This window comes from Dinoponera quadriceps, unplaced genomic scaffold (assembly GCF_001313825.1).
Source record: "Dinoponera quadriceps isolate SergipeBrazil2010 unplaced genomic scaffold, ASM131382v1 scaffold248, whole genome shotgun sequence".
Classification (NCBI taxonomy): domain Eukaryota; kingdom Metazoa; phylum Arthropoda; class Insecta; order Hymenoptera; family Formicidae; genus Dinoponera; species Dinoponera quadriceps.
Genome location: NW_014554606.1, coordinates 429,468 through 448,889, shown reverse-complemented (window position 1 = coordinate 448,889; position 19,422 = coordinate 429,468). Strand labels below are relative to the sequence as shown.

At 44.1% G+C, this 19,422-nt stretch overlaps 4 protein-coding genes across 12 annotated transcripts in view; 2 read left to right on the top strand and 2 right to left on the bottom strand.

Moving 5' to 3' along the window:
• Positions 1-202: 202 nt before the first annotated feature.
• On the bottom strand, positions 203-5,868 carry LOC106752290 (mediator of RNA polymerase II transcription subunit 26). 4 transcript variants are annotated; one of them, XM_014633877.1, is made up of 4 exons: positions 5,625-5,868; positions 3,520-3,594; positions 2,727-3,002; positions 203-1,559 (listed from the first exon to the last, which is right to left on the bottom strand). In XM_014633877.1, exons 1-4 carry the CDS (start codon positions 5,685-5,687, stop codon positions 228-230), a joined length of 1,746 nt encoding a protein of 581 aa, XP_014489363.1. In that variant the 5' UTR covers positions 5,688-5,868; the 3' UTR covers positions 203-227. The 4 variants fall into 4 exon arrangements, with proteins under 4 accessions (XP_014489363.1, XP_014489362.1, XP_014489360.1 ...); XM_014633876.1 differs by lacking the exon at positions 5,625-5,868 and adding an exon at positions 5,192-5,400; XM_014633874.1 differs by lacking the exon at positions 5,625-5,868 and adding an exon at positions 5,103-5,399.
• LOC106752291 (protein FAM192A) lies at positions 5,548-9,057 on the top strand. 3 transcript variants are annotated; one of them, XM_014633879.1, is made up of 6 exons: positions 5,548-5,661; positions 7,140-7,420; positions 7,744-7,842; positions 7,986-8,202; positions 8,274-8,341; positions 8,422-9,057. In XM_014633879.1, the coding sequence occupies exons 2-6, from the start codon at positions 7,324-7,326 to the stop codon at positions 8,712-8,714; spliced, it is 774 nt and encodes a 257-aa protein (XP_014489365.1). In that variant the 5' UTR covers positions 5,548-5,661; positions 7,140-7,323; the 3' UTR covers positions 8,715-9,057. The 3 variants fall into 3 exon arrangements, with proteins under 3 accessions (XP_014489365.1, XP_014489364.1, XP_014489366.1); XM_014633878.1 differs by having other exon boundaries at positions 6,600-7,420; XM_014633880.1 differs by lacking the exon at positions 5,548-5,661 and having other exon boundaries at positions 5,796-7,420; positions 8,277-8,341.
• A 52-nt stretch (positions 9,058-9,109) lies between these two features.
• On the bottom strand, positions 9,110-18,071 carry LOC106752286 (chitinase-like protein PB1E7.04c). 3 transcript variants are annotated; one of them, XM_014633863.1, is made up of 7 exons: positions 17,435-18,071; positions 16,408-16,662; positions 15,644-15,836; positions 15,108-15,321; positions 14,824-14,966; positions 13,108-14,586; positions 9,110-12,583 (listed from the first exon to the last, which is right to left on the bottom strand). In XM_014633863.1, exons 1-7 carry the CDS (start codon positions 17,821-17,823, stop codon positions 11,369-11,371), a joined length of 3,888 nt encoding a protein of 1,295 aa, XP_014489349.1. In that variant the 5' UTR covers positions 17,824-18,071; the 3' UTR covers positions 9,110-11,368. The 3 variants fall into 3 exon arrangements, with proteins under 3 accessions (XP_014489349.1, XP_014489350.1, XP_014489351.1); XM_014633864.1 differs by lacking the exon at positions 17,435-18,071 and adding an exon at positions 17,249-17,383; XM_014633865.1 differs by lacking the exons at positions 16,408-16,662; positions 17,435-18,071 and adding an exon at positions 15,911-16,201.
• Positions 18,072-18,931: 860 nt separating this feature from the next.
• LOC106752287 overlaps positions 18,932-19,422 on the top strand; it is a 4,969-nt gene continuing 4,478 nt past the window's right edge. For both annotated transcript variants that reach the window (XM_014633867.1, XM_014633866.1), the window contains exon 1: positions 18,932-19,123. The gene's annotated coding sequence lies outside the window, so the exon portion shown is untranslated. The remainder of the gene's footprint in view (positions 19,124-19,422) is intronic.

Below are 19,422 nucleotides of genomic sequence, written 5' to 3'. Positions count from 1 at the left end.
TTACACCTTTCTCAAACACGACGATCCGAAATCTTAACGACTTAGGGGAGAAAGAACCAGTAAGAAAAAGAAAAAAAAATAGGCGGGCGAATCAAGAATCGTTTTTCGGAAAAATTTCGTTGCAGACGAGCGACGAGAACAGACAGCGTGTAACAGGGACGAACGAATAAAAATTCTAGTGATTGCTGCAATTTTNGGGGTAATAATAGGATAAGATAATAAAATTACTAATCGATAATAACATAAGGCAATATGTGGAGGATCTCGCCCTGGTAACTGGGCCTCGCCAACACCTGATGCCACTCCCGAAACTCCGCACCGTCAGTCTGGTTGTTGTTGTTGTATACACTTTTTACACCACCCGTGTTCGATAATCCGACCGACACTCCGTTCCCTTGATTCGTCGTGGTCAGCCACCGTTGCTCTCCACCGTCGTCCGTACACATGACCGACGGCGGCGGCGGCAGCCTCGTCTGGTAATTCCCGTTAAGTCCTTCGACGCACTGCGATTGTAACCTCTCCAGATCCTCGACGGTAGGCTCCGGCCTGGGCGAACACTCGACGCCGTTCCGTTGCTCCTCCTCCGTAGGCTCGGCAGCTTCGCAATCGCTCCAGTCTATCGACTTGAGATCCAGGGGCGGTAGTTTCGCCAATATCTCCTCGACCGTGAGATCCCGCCGTGGCGGTGACCGACACGTCGCCGAAGAGCCGGCGACTACGTCCGTCCTATCGTCGTGCGGCCTCTCCTGACACGGCGAGCGGCAATTCTCCGCGGGCTTACAGCCCCGTGACGCTCTGGAGTCGGACGACGCCTCGGAGCCTCCCTTGTGGTGGCTCGAGTTCTTCGTGCAGCGCAGATACTTGGCCATTTGCTCGCTTACGCTGTTCCGCAGAAACTCTTCCATACTGGGCAGCTCCGCGCCGCTTTGACTAGGTAGGACACTCGCGCCGACGGCGCTGCTGCTGCAGTTGGCTCCGCGCGCCTGCAGGTCGGCCAGTAGCTCCTGCGTGGTCTTCAGCTTGGGATTCCTCGAGATACTGGCCAGTTTCTCCTTGACACGGTCCTCGAGCAGCGTCTGTCGCTTCGTCGACTTACTGCCCTTCTTACGGCCGCGTTTCTTCGGCCCCGACTCGTCCGACGTGGCCTCGAGGGGCGTCGTCTCCGCAAAACGATCGGAGGAGATTCGTTCCTTCAGCGTAGGGCTAGGCACTTGCAAATTTAAATTACCACATATGTTTTCGCCATTGTGCCGCTGTCTCTTGACAGTGGGCTCCTCGGTTACGAACATCGACTGCGTGAATTCGGGCAGCGTTTGATAGTAAGGACGCAGTTCCTTGCTGGCGGCGGTGCCGCTGTCCTCTTTTCGTAGACGCTTATTGGAACTGTGTGTACGCGGCACCGCCTCCGTCGTGTGGTTTTGGCTCGAGGAACCGAGCACCGGCGACACATTGGTAGAACTTATCCTGTGGTTGCTGGTCGGTATAATTGACTGCTTGTTCAAGGGCGCGTTAGGAGATCTCGAGTGGTCACTGTGCAGGGATAGCGCCGGACTGAGCACCTGCAAACGTAGATTCATGTACCCGGTACGTCTATTACGATCCTGTGCCTGATGTTCGTTGTGTCATATTGAAGTTGGGGTGTGTCTAAGTGAACACAGTTAACTTGAACACACTCTTAAGCGACGTGAACATGGATATCGACATATGTCTCATTAAAGCGACTTCTTAACTTCGCTGCCACGAAGCGCTTCATGCATTCGTTTGATGAATTACGTTCCCGAATTTACAATCATTGCAATCTCCTTTTCTCTCTTTTCTTTAACGAAAGGACAACATGATGTTGATTTAGATCAAACCAGTTGAGGATATAGCGCATTCCCAACAACCGAAGCCGTGTGCCAAATAGTAAGGCGCACTACTCGAAAACAAATAAGAAACAAATAAGAAAATTGAAATTGTAAATTCTGCAGTCGTGTAAGTTCTAACTATAATATTTGCGCTACATGTAAAATGTCCAGTAGTCAGCCACCTATTAGACTTCCTTATAATTATATTTCATTCTGTCTGTTACAAATCACTTCAATTTGCTAAAAAATTACTTTCATTTTCTAGTTAATTAAAATAATTTATAAATGCAACGAAGAAAATGTGTGTGTGAATTATAAGAATAATTACACGAAGTTGAACAAGTTTAATAATAAAAAAAAAAAAGAACACATTTGAGGATACAAAATGGCATTTTATGCATATAAATCTAATATGCTGCCGTTGGACTAATGGACGTTCTGTTGGAAGTATAAATACTAAGGAACATGAGGGACACACGGAAAAAAAGTTTGGTTGTATCAACCAGAAAGGGAACAGTCAGATGCATTGTGGTGAAGAAAAGAGGAAATAAAATTTTTAGTTATAAAAACCACATTTGGGTCATAATAGTAAAAAAATTCTATTTCCTTGAAGCAAGAACGCATCTAGTTGTCCCCTTTCTGATTAATTTCTGGTAACCAATTATTTTTCTGTGCATAATTTACAATTTCGATTTTATATGAAGAGTGCACCTTACTACTTGGCACAGGTCGAGAATGCACTATATTCTCATCGAGGTTGATCAAAATCAGTGACCCCCAACGACTTTTGAGACTTCACAAATGTGATATTATTAAACTTACTTTCGCTCGCACTGTCCTCAGTAATCCGCCGATTTCTCTCGAAACGACAGTACTTACTCTGAGGGAAGTGGCATCTTTCAATAAGGGACTCTGAGGCTTGAGTCCGCGCAGAGCAGGACTGTGCGGTTTCAGGCTCCTCAAGGCCGGGCTATGAGGCTTCGCACCGTTGAGAGCTGGCGGTGCTGTGTCAGCTGGGGTAGGTTGCGGTGTGGAGTGCGCCGATGGTAGAACCATGTCACGCCATCGGCGCACCAGATCCTTCGCCCGCCTGGCCAAGACATCGTTGTCCGTCTTCCGGCGGAGCTCGTTGATGTGCTTGCCGAGTCTCGTGATCTGTCAAAAGTTGTTGCATTATGCAACAATTGCTCTTCGTAACGTGCAAATGCGTTTAAGCGGTTCAACGTATTACTATTAACACACTTGTCGCACTACAAGAAGTTACAATTTATGTTTGTAAGAAGAAATATAATTTACGCGTGAGTTGTTTCACAAAGATGTATTTAGTAATTGATTAGTTGTAGTTTTTATCAAAATGTCCTTCCTAATTTATAATCTTACAAAAGGACTGATATGATTTCTTATCAAACAGTGCCCAGTCGTTATTATTACATCGTCCTATTGGCCTAAAGTCTAACTACGCTTTTTTATTCTAATTTTTGCTATGATGCATTCGTGTAATTCATAATATTTAGAAGCGTTAAGGATATTATAGTAACTGATAAATATGTATGATGAAATAGAAGGAACAATAACTCGTATATTCTTACATAGCATATTTTATATACATTTTTATATGGTACTCCTGATTTTACAGTAGAACATTATAAATTCATTAACTTATTGATTTTACCTCCAGCACCTCTTTGGTGATCGTCGTCTTTTCCAGAACCGAAATGATGTCAACAACAACTCCCATGTCGATGACCTATAAAACAAAAAAATGGGATTCTTAGAAATCACCACTCTAATATTACTAATGTTAATTGTTCGCAATTAATATTTTAAGAAAAAAATGATGCCGAAATCCGAATCCCTAAACAATGTCCCGAAACGCTATTGTTCCGAAATTATTGGGAAGAGAATAACATATCAGGGAATATCTAAAATTTCTGAAGAAAGAAAAACTGTTCCAAAGTCACAGGTATTCGAATTTAGATTTTGAGGATGAAATAGGATTCAGACATTTTCAAAGGTTTCGGGCAAGTTTCGACAAACTTTCATAAAAACTTCGGGAATAATAGCATTTTTGTATTTCGTTGTGTTTCGATGGAAATTTTCCCCATGGAAATTTCCACATAGAATTTCATTCACATCGGATCGGAGAAGTTAGAGTAGGAGATGGAGAAATTCTAAAAAAAATTTTGCGGATATTTTTCTCAAGATTTTCACAGATTTCGACGTTCTCACTTTCCAAAATTATTTCACTTTTCGAATTCGTCACTGTTTTCTTGTCACTTGAACGCGTCCATCGAGAGAGAGAGAGAGAGAGAGAGAAAGAGAGATATCATTAACGATAAAAAAATATTAATCAGCGTTTGTAACGAATGTTGCCCCGAAACAATGTACATAGATTTACGACGTATAATTGCAGGCATCTCGTGCACTAATTAAGAGGCGATTAAATCCTGTAGCTACGGGAGTTGCATCACACACGCAAACGATATCAGGTCCGCGCGACGATGTCTACGCAAACGAGCTCGTCGATACAATGGATGATCGAAACGCCAGAAAAAAAAACATCGAACCACGTATACGCCCCACGGAGCTGCGAAATCTGTCGCGGAATCCCCATTGTCGAGTACACGACTGTGCCTTCGAAACTCCAACGGAAGTTCCAACGGCACGGACGGATTAACAGCCTGGCAGGGAGATTCGAGCGAGCGAGCGAGTGAGAGGGAGAGAGAGAGAAAGATCTCGCAGATAACTTTGGGCGATTTTCGAAGAAGCAGGAGGAAGTCGATCGGCAAGAGAGATAAACCAGCGAATTACACGATCGGTGCCTTCGCGCATAATCGTAATCTCTTAATGCGCGGAAACGCGATGACTACGGAGGAAAGAGGAAGGATAGGAAGCGGCTGTAAAATCGGGGGGGAAACACACACGTACGCGTAAGGTTCCGCGGGTCAAAGGTCATGGGTTATGGTTTACAGGACGGCCGCGCATCGGCCACCCACACCCATCGCCGGGGCAATCGTGACCGAGAGAGAGAGAAGTTGAGGTTATGTAGCCAGGTAGTCGAAAACGCACGCTCCACGTACGACTCTCTTCCAACTTCACTCCTTTCTCCCCTCCCCGCCCTCTCACACTCTTTCCGTGACGCACATATACACACGACGACACATATACACACACACACACACATACGCATGCATAGACACTCACACACGCTCTCAGTACACACACAAGCGCGCGCGCGTACAAACACACACATACAGAGTATTCGGCAACGTTACACGAAGGAGAGCGAGAGAGCAAGAAGACCAGGAAGAGTAACGAGCGCACAGGCTGACACCGCGTCTCACCCGCACGTGCACGCGAAGGAGAGCAGAGCGACGACACGACGCACGCCCGACACGGAACTGCACGTTGCACGGTGCAACGACGTCACGAAGCCGTCGTCGTCGTCGGCGACGACGACGACGACGGTCGCAGCCGCGGTGGCGGCAGCGGCGATACTCATACACGCGCGGCCGTCGCGGCGCGTTGGCCCGCGCTGCCAGCACACATATATACGTACACGCGCCCCGCGGAGCAGCGCACACACACACTCATACACACGCACACACAGACAGGCACGCCGCACACAGCGAGGCACTCTCGCGCACGCCACTGGCACACAGGCAGCAATACGGCGTACGGGGGATCGAGAGTGGCCCGATAGCCGTTTGCGCGTACGGACACGGAGACGGCGCGTTGCATCTCGCCGCGCTACGCACCATACTCCGCCTTACTTACATTGTATTCCTTGTCAAGGGATTTCAACAATCTTTCGGTGAGCTCGGAGCAATATTTCTGCATCGGTGGGTCGCGCACGGGCGCGATATATTGTGGTATTAGGTTAAACGAAAAGTGAGCCCAGGCTGCACGGCGTGCACGGAGAGTGTCGCGAATGCGCGAGAGGCACGAGGGACTCGCAATGGCGACTACCGAACTGTGCGCTCCACCGTCGTTCGCATGCCCTCCCTGCCTCCCGAGTGCCTCCTAGTAGCGACCCATGCATCGTCCCTAACCCCCACGCCGCCTCGCCGTGGCGCCACTAGCGACGCCTGTGGCCAGGCGGAAACTGTCGAACACGGCCGAACTGCCCTTCCATTCGCCTTCCTCTCTCGCCGTCCTTGCTGTCCGCTCACGGCCTCCCCTTGCCGTTCCCCACTCCTCCCCCCGCCACCCCGTGATCCGCCGCGTTGGAGCGTACTCGTTCATGTTTCCATCAGTTCGCACTTCGGTACGCTCGACATTATTCGAGGAGAAAGAAACGCGCGTTCGCGGATTTTAGGAGGTCGGGCCTCTCTCGCCGCGCAGGACGTGGAACCGTGATCCGGGTGGATCGCATCCGGGGCGGATCTCGAGAGATCGCAGACGGTGTCCCGACGCTTCCTACTGAATATGAATCGAATGTCTGATCCCTGAATTTAGTAAGCGTCGAAGCATCGAGAATTATCGTGAGAGGCTCCGCTCGGGTTTATTTCGTTTCTCCGGCGATATAATTCGATATCGAGTCGGCTTTCCTACGACGGAGGAGACGAGGTTTCGGATCTATTTGACCCGCTGCCTCCTCACCGTCTCGTTGAGGAATAAAGCTACGTCTGATCTGTCGTGCCGTGTTCGACGATCAGACAATAATCGTAAGACTATCGCGATCCCGACTCGTCACTGAAAATGCGAAGATTTCGAAACCGATCAAAATGACGGGTCGCTCGAAATTTGTAGAGAGATAAGAGAAGAATCGAGGCGATCTACGTATGATTTCTACGTTTATGGCGAGAAATCACGGCCGATTCAGCAATATCCCATCTATGTACCCGTTTCTGCGTCAATGATCGAAACAGCATTTCTGAAACGCGACGCACGCACGTTCGATCGCGGATCTTCTTCCTTAACTCTCCGTGCTCGTGGAGAGTGAAAGTTTCCTATTAACTTGAAGACATCAAAAAGTTCTCCCTTTTCACGAGTTCGCAATAAAGAGGGAGATTGACGACCATCCACCGGTATGATCGCGGCTGAGTGACCGCAGCGAATACGTCTGCCGCACCGGAGTAGAGAGTTTATTTTGCTCGATACTTGGATACACCAGTGCTACCAACCTGACGAAATTCATGATTGACACATTTCAAATATGCCTGCAATGGTCCTCGAATATTTATTGTCTTGTGTTTCCGGAAACAATCTATTCGATAATATATATTTAGCGAATAAGCGCATCTTTCTGTCGACAAAAATATGAGAGGGTAGTCTGTACGTACAATGTAGAGCAGCACTCAACACATTGTTCTCATCAATATCGCGTGCATCATCGAACAAACGTGATGTACTTGAAAATCTCCCAGTGAGATATCTGTGCACGTATCTTCGCGCTTCCTTCTACGAGGTGTTTGAGAGAAATATTTTTCCACGGTGAAGACAGCGCGTTTCGCTCAACGAGAAGAAGTGAAAAATGAGCTCGGGCTTCATATCGGAGGCTGAAATCGCCGAACAACGCCGAATGCGGCAGGAGGAATGGGAGCGTGTACGGACACCAGACCAACCATTAGGTTAATATATTCCTTCCTTTATTTTCTATTCTTCTGCGTAAGATGTTCAGACTTAACGTTGTACAGGCTTATTCGCGTGGAGTTTCCTCAACGTTTGAATGGAAACTCAAAGTATAATTATAACTTTTTATTTATATGTATTCATATATATGTCAAAAATGCTATAAATTCTTAGCACATGTATACAACAGTTGTGTCACATATTAGTCAGCAATTCTTAAATTTAAAATTCTAATATCCTGAAGTTTGTAATTTGTTTGTTATTTTACTTGTTTACACAAATTATTGGATATTTGAAACGTATCTTATATAATGACCTATAGAAGCTCCGGAGGAACCTTATGATCCTAGATCACTATATGAGAGGTTACAGGAACAGAAAAACAAAAGAGATATGGAGTATGAAGAAGCTCATAAATTAAGTAAGTTGGAGAATTATACACACGATAAAAGTCAAATTTGTTTTACAATTTTGAGATACATTGAGCATATATAAAATGTTTGATAGTTAGTATACAAATATGGTATGAGGTTATATATTTAAAGACTAAATTTTACTTTTCAGAAAATATGATTAAAGGTTTAGATGATGACGAAGTAGAATTTTTAGACCTGGTTGATAGGACTAAATTGGAAGAAGAACGTAAAAAGAATCTGGAGGAGGAGAAGGAAATGCGTGATTTTAAAGCTGCGGTTGCTTCGCTTCAGGAAAAGAAATTAAACGAAAAATTGAAACAAGAGTTGAAGAATCCAGCCGTCAATAAGAATGCTTTCTGCGGAAGGTAATACAAAATTTATGTGATTATAATTGATTCTTTACAGCAACAGATGGTAAACTTAAGTTATCTTTTAGTAGTCGTCCCTCACAATTGAAGCTACTGGCAGGTGTTGTAGTGAAACGGTCTGACAAGCAGAAACAAGGTAAGACAAGAATAAGCAGCCGAGTAGAAATATTGTGTATGATATATTTTATGCTAATATGTAACATTACATTTTATTAGAAGAAACGCCTAAAGGAATTAAAAGGAAATTGTCAACGTCTGACAGTGACACCGACACCGCAAAGAAGGAAGAACTGCATACATCTTGTGAGCCGACCAAAGTTACGTCGAGACAAGTGTCTAAAAATGGTGGACTTAAATGTATTGGCATATTACCTGGTCTTGGGACATATGAAGATTCTAGTGACAGTGATTGCAGTTCTGACACTGATCAGGAGACAGAACCGTGTCCCCATAAATACGATATCTTAGGTCGAAAAATCAAAACATCGAAAGATAAGGAAAAAAGCTGAACAATATACACAACGGTAATTTACTTCTTCCATATTCATGAACATTATTCTATTCTTATGCGCATGTGAATGTGATAATGTTCCTAAATATGGAAATAGAAAATTATCACGATGTTGCAATTAATTACGTTTAAAATACATGAATATATGTATTTCTATCAGATTTAGCTAATATAATATGCATAATATTAATCTGCATTTTCTGTAATATGTAAATTTTGCAAGTTTCCGTTGAACACCGTTTCATTTTAACCAGTTAAGTGTGTTTGACGACTATATCCGTCATGGAGATGTGGCAGAATCTTGTGTCATGACGATTATATCCGTCATGCGTAAAATTTTGTTACAATTTGATATTTAATTGTAATTCTGGCGAAAACTAAATTATATTCATAAATTTTAATATGGGTAAAATGTTTAGAGGTCAAGACGAAATGAAACAAACAAATGAAAATTATAAATAATTTGAGTTGGATTTATAACTTCCTGAGAGCTAACTCGCTTGATTATCGCGACACACACTGGTGGGCGCTTTGCAAAGAGATCGACAGTTAACTGGTTAATATGAGATGCGGATTTGGTTAGAATATAATTAGTAACATCGTAAAACAAATTGGGTATTTCTCCAGTGAGTTTTTGGTCGATTTAGAACATGAAATTTGTCTTATGAAACAACATGTGCGGAGACACCTATTTAATTTGTGAACAATTAACAAAAAAACAAGCGAATTAATGGAAATTTCGCAACAAAAGTAAACGATAAGATCATATTCTTTAGTTAGTATTTTTTAATTAGTATCTCTCATAGTCAAGTGAATTTTAAATAAGTTATAATTTGGAACTGTACAAAAAGAAAAGGTGATAAAGGTAAGATAACGGGAAGAAATGCTAAGGTAAATATGTGCCCAAATTAACTTGAAGAAAAAAAATGTGGCTCAAAAAACATGTAATTTTTGAGATACATTATATATCGATTATCTATTTAATTTCACAATTAGAAAATGAATAGTCCACATGAATGTTAATATCTGATTATCGTTAATCTATTTTATCATGGTTCCATTTGATGTACATACATACATATGCATCTGGCTGATTGTAGATATGATAGATTGATGTAAACTAAAAGAGTTGGAGCACACTAGATTGGTTAACCAAATAAACGATTGTAAACAAAATAATACATATGTGTATGTACCTAATGCCTCTCTGCAAATTAAATTTTAACATAGCTCCTAAAGAATAAAAATAAAAGAAATAAAAAATTCAATTCATGCTACGAAGGCTGTTCGATAAGTCCGTGCAAAAAGGAGACTCAATTTTCCGAGAAAAATCTTTTATTTCTCAACATAATCTCTTTTCAAGTCTACACATTTAATTCAAGACGATGTCCAAGTTTTTTTGATCCCATCCATATAGTAATACCATTTTGCCTTTCAAAAAGTAATGTTTGATCGCTACACGCAGTTCTCTTTCATCCATTTCTCACAAATCAAAACTTGATCGATTCAAATGACTGCCAACAATGGAATAATGAACGTATTCTATTGAAACTTGGTATATACTCCTATAAGTAATGCCGGAAACTGAGAAAGACATCAACATTGTACTATAGGCGCCATCTTTTGACTTTGCACAGACATATTATCGAATAGCTCTCATATAATTAGAAGTGGTTGTATTTCGAGAAGTAATAGATTTGAGATCTATGTTTATTAGAAATTTCTTGCTTGTTTTCAGGCGTAAGATATCTGTAATTTCCGTGACAGAACTTTGATGATTTATCTTGGTATACGATAATAAAGGACGTCCGTGGTCTTCGTTGTTATCGAGTAGTTATACTTCGAAATAAAGATGCGCCTGATTTGCCATTGAGTCGCACTACAACCTTGACTCTGTTGAAGATAGTAGCGGTGCGTAGCGGATATTTCTTGAATTAATGACAGTAACGAGTTTATGAAATGTAAGGGTTGTCCTTCAAGCACTGCACCAAATTGAACTTATAAACTGAAATTACATTTGACAATTGATGCCAGAGTGACGATATTGTAAAAAAGACACGTACGCATATACGCTCACACGTACATATCGTGTATACTTATATAACTTTAGTCATTTAACAAATACACATCCTCCGTGAAAATTTTGCAAATCTCCAAATTCGCACATTTCAATACTACCCTTTATTGCGATAAAGATGAAACAGTCATTGATACAGCCTGAATAGTAAATCGCATATTTCAAAATATTTACTATAAGCTGAAATCATTTCCTTTACAAATAATCTATACACAATCAGTAGTAAAAAATAATAACTAAAATACTTGAAACTGTCGTACGATTAAATTACGTCGCAATAGACTCGGCAAAATCTATTCGAGGTATCCTATATCTTAAAACCGGATAATTCTTCCGTTACTTATTAAAATTCACTTATACATCCTGTAGCTAATTTTCTACTCTAAAAAATGTTCTATCAGATAATACAATTGTGTGTGTGTGTGTGTGTGTGTGTGTGTGTGGGCGCGCGCGCGCGTGCGCGCGTGTGTGTGTGAGAACCACTGGATCGAAAACAGTCTACACTTTTTCACCACACCCTTTCGCCGTGCGAATGTAAAATGGAGAATCGGGGGGAGGGGGGACAACGCTTCCGCTCAGCGATTAGGCTCAGTGACGTCGTTGAACAGCGGTGTCAACGAGTCGACGTCTTGCAGGCCGTCAAAATTCCCGAGAGGATCCAGATCGTCGGACTCAGTGTCGGCTTCCGCGAGGAAACTCGCTTCCAGCAGATCGGCGACGTTTCTGCAGAGACTGCTGGAAGAGGAGGAGACCACAGCGACGACGGCGTCGACGTCGTCGACGGTGGCGGTGGTGGCGATCGTGGAGGCGGCGTTGGTGCTGGTGATGATGATAGTGGTGTCGGTCGTGGTGGCCGTGGTCGAGGTGGTGCTGATGGTGGTGATGGTGGCGGTGGTGGCGGTGCTGATGGTGTTGTTATTGTTGTTAGCGACAACGTCGCCCGATAAACTGAGAGAACTCAGGGTGGGACTGGAGAGTATCGGCTCGCCGGGATCCTGATACACTTCCTGCGATTGCACCGTGTGAAGCGGCGTCGACGGATACGACCTGGAGCCGTTGCTGTCCTCGGCGTACGACGGGGTGAATGCGGAGACCGGCGCCGGCAGTGGTGTGTTCGGGTATGAGCGCGACTGAATGATCTTCTGCAGCGTGCCGCCGGCGTCGGTTAGGATGCTCGACGCGTCCAGCATGTCCTCTTCCGACAGGTTTAGATTCGCGTTCGGCAAAACGTCCAAGACGATCGCGCTGTTCAGCGTCTCCTCGGTCTGTTCAGGCAGCATCTGCAGACCCGGCTGGTCCTCTTCGTCCAAGATCGTGAGGATGTTACTGATGTTCTCCGAGGTGATCCCCTTGTCCGTAATCAGGAACGGTGGTTCCGACATGAAGTTCGCTTCGTCCAACAAATACGCGCCTTCCTGCCCGATGCCGGAGCCGAAGTCGTTGTACTCGCTCGGCACCGGCGTGGGCGCGACCGAACTGCTGGTCGACGGATTGAAGCTCTGACTGTGCACCGTCGACAAGCAATACTGCGTGGAGATCGGGGATATGAGGGACGCGGGATTCACCATCCTGTGCAACGGCACCGACTGTGACCTGTAGAACAATTGTTCGTTGCTCAAGTTCCGGCCGGAGTGAAGGAGCTCCGTGATCTCCTGGTCGGGCGGAGGCGGTTGACCCTTTTGGTAGACGTTCTTGATCTCTTGTAGATTCTCCTGGCTCGGGTAATTGATCAGTAGCGATTTCTGTGGCATCAGATCCACAAACGCGCACGGAGTCACCTTCGGCATAACCTGCGGCAGAAGATACAAGCATGATCGCCTCGCGAAGTGGGAGAAAAAACAAAGCATGTCGATGTAAATAAAGAACTTTGGGGAATAAGTTAATAAGAAAATAAACTCGCGAGTAGCTTTAATAATACCAACTTAAACTAGTTGATATCTTAGCATCTTAAAAATAAGTAAGTTTGTAACGAATATTTTAGCCGCTGTGCGACGTATTTAAGCTGATCCGGAAAGTATCAAAGTCAGTCAAATATTAGACGCGACATATCCTAAGTCAGTTACAAAACACAATGGTCTACGGGGGGGGATATTCTCAAGCGTTATATTCACGTTCCTTCAACAGTTATCATAAAGACACTCGTAGGCGTCGGTCCACAATAGGTATTTAAAGTCTTAAGAAATTGACCAATCACAGTTGAGTGTGAGGAGAATAATTAACCGTGATTGGTCGATTTCTTAAGGCTTAAAATACCTATCGTGAACCGACGCTGACTTTCCTCGCACAATCTCGTACAATCGATTCGCTCTCTCACCTCCGTCGACTTGGTCGTGGCTACCGGCGCGTGTCGCGCGACCTCCGTCCCGCTGGAAGTCGGCACGATGAAGGTGTCGTTGTTCTTGTTGGTGTACGGCACGCCGCACGAGATGGAACGCGCGAGCATCTTCTGGCCGCGCGATCTCGAGCTCGGCTGCAGATTGCTGCGCGATCTCGGCACCGGGGTGTTGCGGGGCGACACGAACGGGCTTGCATTCGCCGAGCTCGACTTGGACGCGCGGCCGTTGATCGGGGAATGCGGTCCGGGCGAGATCGGCGTGAAGTTGAATATCCTGCGTCGCGTGTTCGGGCTCTGCGGCACGGTGTTGACAACCGCCGGCGTCGTCGCCTCTTGAACGTGCTCGACGACGTTCGTCTCGAAGCTGACGCGACGGCGCGTGCTGCCCGGGTTGGGATGATTGAGCGTCGGCAACACGATATTGTGCTTCTGCGTCGTGTCTCGCTTCTCGACGGCGACACTCTGCCGAACGACAGTCGTCGGCAGCAGCTCGGCGGCGGCGGCGGCTGCGGCGGCGGCGGCGGCCACGATGGGCGCCTTCAGATTCTGCTGCAGCATCAGCCGCAGTTGCGACACCTTGTCGGAACGAGAGACCTGCTCGGCGTCCGAGCCCACGACGCCGGTCTCCACGTCCGAGCTGGACGAGCTGCTCTGCTGAAAGTACTGCAGCAGCTCCTCCTCCTGCTCCTGCGAATTGTTCCCGCCGTTCAGATAATCGTCCAGGGCGTCCGTGTCGATGCCCCGGAGCTTCTCGCCCTTCAAGACCGGCGTGTCTTGTAAGAGGCGGATCTGGTCCCTCGTGAGGAGTCCTGAGGACGTGTCCACCGTGCCTACGGTCGGACAGCTCCTCAACGAGTCGATATCACAGTTTTTCGCGGGCTGGCTATTATTATCCGCAGCCTCACCGACCGCTTTGCACTTGATGAACTTCGAATTTCCGGCCAGTATCACCGAGATCTTGCCGGCGCGTTGGATGGACGCTAACTTGGGTAGCAAAACATTGGAATGCTCTGGGCTCTCGTCGGCGAGCTTCGTTTGCTTCTCGGGGCTGGGTTCCTGCGGCGCTGCTACGGCTGGATTATTGGCACGTTTCCTAGAATGTTTACCTTTGACGTCGCGTTGCTGCACGGTCGCCACTACTCTAGATGTGCTATTATTCTGTCCGTCTTCGCCTGATTGTACCACTACATTATCACAGTTAGACTCCAGGGAGACATTGCAGGACTGTTGCTGCTGCTGCTGCTGCTGTTGTTGCTGTTGTTGCTGCTGCTGGTTGCAAGTTTTCGATACTTTCTTTTGCCGGTTGCAAAATATGGGGGATATGATCACCTTTGCCAGGGAGTTTTGCGCGGCCACTGCTGTCGCTGATACGTTTGTACCTTGAGGTGACTGGTTAGACTTGACTTTCTTGCATCCTTTAGCGATATTTCCTTTACCGTCGACGGTTTTTTCCTTATTCTACGAAAGTGGAAATTATATCGCTGAATATCAAATTAAGTTCCTTTTTATTCATTTTTGCCGAATTAAATGACTTGTACTTCACCTTTTTATGAGTTTTATCGGAGAAAGTGACTGGCAAGTTCAAAAGTGTTAAAAAAAAAAAAAAATCGAAAGAATGTCAAGTCCAAAGGCTAAATCAAATCAACATAGATGTTTTCGTCACGTAAACTGGTATGAGTGTATATTATTATATACCTGTACAATAGTGTCCAGATGACGATGCTTCTGATCCCTAATATGTTCCCGTTGCTGAAGCTTACGTTGCAACTGTAATTGAGCCTCCCGGAGTTTCGCAGGTTTACCGCTCGTAGGCGTAGTCGGTAGATCAGAAATTGGCTCTACATAATTTATCCAATAAATTCCCATATAAGCACACACACAAAACAATATCTTTCTCTCTGGTAAAACTGAATTGATTGCAAGACAGTACACGAGTTACATGTTTGGCAAACTTCGTTCAGTGAGTTTGGAGTACTAACCTTTGTTAGATGAAGCTTTAGGCTCGACTGAAGCGGACAGTATGCACACAGCAGCCAGAGATCGAATATCGACGCAAAGATTATCAACAAGATGCCGCGCTAAGGCACTCAAGTTTGGAAATTTCAGGCCTAACAAGTTTTCCGCCCACTCCCTTATCAAGGTAGATGCAGCGCCTAACATTTCCTCGGTCACGTTCTCCTCCGAATGTTCTTCCTAAATTGGACAATACGCGACGTGTTTTATTCGAGACAAGTGGGTGGAGAAAGAAAAAGTTTGAATAATTAAAAAAAAAAATAGATCAGACGCGTAATCTCGAGAGAATGATAACGTAAGGATCTCGTCGTGCAACAAATGTTAATGCGAAAAATGTGAATTGTTTGGTTTAAAATATAACAGATGGAGAAATTTAGAGACTCGCGCGAGAGATGAGTGCAAAATTCCTTCTTAACGAAGTAGCAAGGAACTTTTATGATCGACAGAGATACTAATAAATGAAAATTATATAATATATCATCTGTGCTTGTTTGCTGCTCACAGTTTGAGGGCCAGATATCTTTGGCAGTGTCGGAGGGTCCAATTTAATTCGCTTGCGCATACCCGCATAGCAGTAGCGAGAGTTGCCTCGTGTACCCAGTCTACGAGGACGTACTCGCGGATATACTTGTTTCATGACTTTTCCAAAATCCGCCGTTGACAATGGCTTCATAGAATTTCTTAGACAATACACGCTGAAAGCAGAAATATCAGAACGTCTTCGGAGAGGAAAAAAAGTGTTTCTTCGAAAGACTATCAGATAACATACTTGTGCATCGTTCTCGCGTCATCCTTAAAACAAGTTCAATTATCGCGAGTGCGATTTCTTTCTAAATGTAGCAAATAACCGATTCGTTTGAGGCGTCGGTATAGAGCAAATAGATAATACAGCCATGTTCTTAATTTATCGGTCTCTTTATCACAACAGGCTCGTGACACAACGAGATAGAAAAGAATATGTGAAAATGTTTAAGAAAATGGAAAAAATATGCATATATCCATGTATTATGTATTTATATGTACATATGTATTAAATATAGAATATCCTGGTAAAAGTGGACAATCTCTTAGGCATCAATCTTACGTGAGATACTTGCCCTTAAAATGAAGGTCTGAAAAGGTTTGGATTTTAGTGCGATACTACATTTTGCTCGCTTTCTTTTACCTAAGCTAAAATTGTCTTAAAGTTTACCACAACGATATATATTAACAAAAACGTATCTGATCCTGAGTATATATGTGCAGTGTATATGGTAGACAACTTACTTGTACTCGTCATAGACTTCCTGCTTCGGCAAGGAGACGTCCGGGTCTTCCTCCAGATGCGTCTTGATCCACATAATGGTCTGATGAATTTCATAACGATTTCCTAATGGATTTAACGGCTGCCTCAGAGGATCGATAGTACCACTGGGATTTGTCAGCAATAAAGGAAGTTTCAGGTACAATAATAACTTTTCCTCTGTCTTGAGTCGTTCCACCTGTGAGAAAATCTCCTGCACGCGCACCTTGGATTCTTCGCTATAATTTAAATAATTCTTCTATATTATTATTTAATTCTACCATTCAAAACAATTACTTTCATCAATTATTCAATGACTGTAATTTGATATTACAGGAAAACGTAGAGAATTCAGTATGACCACAAACACACACATACAAATAAACCATAAACTAATCAATTAGGTTATGTCATTAGCAAAATAAGTAAAAAAATATATCAAGTATTTTTAAAATACTCTACACACATAAATATCCATAAATAAAATATAAAATACCATAAATACATACTTCTTTTATATAATATTAATCAACACAGAAATTCTTTTAAAGCTGTTGTTCTATTTCACAGAAAAATACATAATACTATCTATATTGCACATGACAAAAAATTTGAGAAAAGAAAGTTGAGTTTACTGTTTAAAGTTGAGATATTTTATTACAAAGTATGAAAAAAAATAGGATAAAACGTACAATGAAAAATAACTATATATAACTGAACTAGCAGAACAAATATCCCAAATCTCAAATAAACACTAAGATAGCTCTGGCAGATAAGTGAAGACTTTTAAGAACTCATTGGTGATACAACAATGGTATAACTCACCTACAGATATCCCAAGATAGATAAGGTAATTTGTCATTAATATACATTCTTAACAAGTTACTTTATATAGAACACTAGTAAAGGAACAAGGAGGAATCCAATGTGCGACACCGAAACGAGGAGGGAGAAAAAAAAGCTTTGATCGTTGCTCGAGAAATAATCGTCCGGAATGAAAATCGACTTAACCTGATGCCATCCTCTATCATGATCCGAATCTTGTCCTGCTTGGAAGTGCTATGGTTGGCCAGTGTTGCGAATTTCGTCGCAACGATGTCTTGAATCGGACCATTATCCTCATGAAAGCCATTCGAAACGAACCTGCTGCCGGCCGGCACCGCCGACGGCGGCGGTGGCGGTGGCGACGGCGGCGGCAGCAGCGAAGACTGCTGTCGTTTCTCGACGACGGCGGCGGCGGCGACGACGTTGGCGGCTGTGGCCGACGAGGCGGTGTCGCCATTCTCCACGCAAGTGTCATTGTACTCTTTTTTAATCCGTTTGCCATCGAACGCGCTCTCCTCCTCGCTCCTGACGGGTGTTTTGCAGGATTTCGTCTGATCATGACTGTCAGTACTCATCGTAACCCAAACCTCCCCGTGCCGCCCGTCCCGCCCCGGTCGTAGCTCACGTATGCGGAAACGTATCGCCTCCCGGTGCACCACAGCGTTTTACCATCTTGTCATGGTTGTCTGCCGGATCACACCTTAACGCTCTGGCATTAGCGCCATTACTCGACGTGATGTTCGGCGAGAGGGCTGCCACACGGCTCGCCGGAACACATATGATGTACAGCGACGCGCGGGCGCGGACCCGTCATAATAACGGCACCGCGCACGGCAGCCGATCCGAGCGCTCGGGAGCAATCGGACCGAACTAGAGAGGACAACACGTTGCGCCCGAAAATCCCTAGCGGGATACCCCGGATCCCAGTGACTACCTGGCTGACTCTCGGGACTAACTCTTATCAAACTAATTCACAATGAATCGATAACAACGATTTTTAATGATACAATTTGTCGTCGAACACAGAAACGTTTGATTCCTTCCGTGTTAGCGAAATAAAGATGACAGGCTTGTCCAGCCTCGTCGTTCTAGGCTGGCCGAACACGACCAATCAAATGCGTCGGGTCTGAAAACAGACCACAGGCCCTCTCCCGCCGATACATTCAAGTTTGCAATTCTTCATACAAACTGAATGAGACGAGCCTCATCGCGTCAGTTTAATTTAAGAATCCTCGAAGTCTCATTTTTCAACGTCGAGCGAAGGGAGATGCCGGAGCGAGGGAGGAGAATGCAATTATAAGTATTTGATGGACAGGATAAACACACGACAAATTCATCCAGTAGTTTCGCAAAATTTCGCGAATCTCGCAAATGCATTTAAATTTTTCTGCATGTATATTTGCTTCAGTATTTGTGGCGATGTGTGGCACGTAGAATGATTATTGATTTAACCTTTGATGATTATTTTGTTTTAACTTTTATGTAAATAATGAGCGACACAAACCAATCACATCGTTCACTCCAAATGACAATTTTTATCAGCTGATATTGGATATGATTGAGGAGCAGGGGAGAGGGGAGTGCGAGGAGGAGAGATGATAATACGAATGTTTATTCACATATATATTTTTTTGTATGGAATATATGCGAGAATGTTTCTAATTTATACTTATGTATTTTAGATTCTCAAGAATAGACTTACATAAGAATATCAAGAGAACGATGTTGCCTCCTTTGGTGGATGATAACACCAAGTTCCCTCGACTGAGAGGATTGAATCGAGATGTGCGGAAAAAAAAGAAGATTTCATCGGTAGATCTATCTGTGACGCAACGAACATTTCACAGGAAAAGATAAGATAGATTGCAAACCGTGGTAAATATAAATCAAATCCTATTGTTTTATATCACGTATATATCACATATGTATTATATATGCAGACTATTGCCGATTCGTTGCGAGATTTCAAATAGATAAATGTCTCAGTTTGTAGGAGAATAAAAAACTGGATCGAGCAACAATTGACGACAAATGTAAAATAGAACTTGTTCCCTATTGCGAAGAAATCCTGAGATTTGTCTATCAATAAGAGTCAGCAATAAGAGCAACAAAAAATTCAAGGAACATACGCACGCACGCGCACACACACACACACACACACACACACACACACA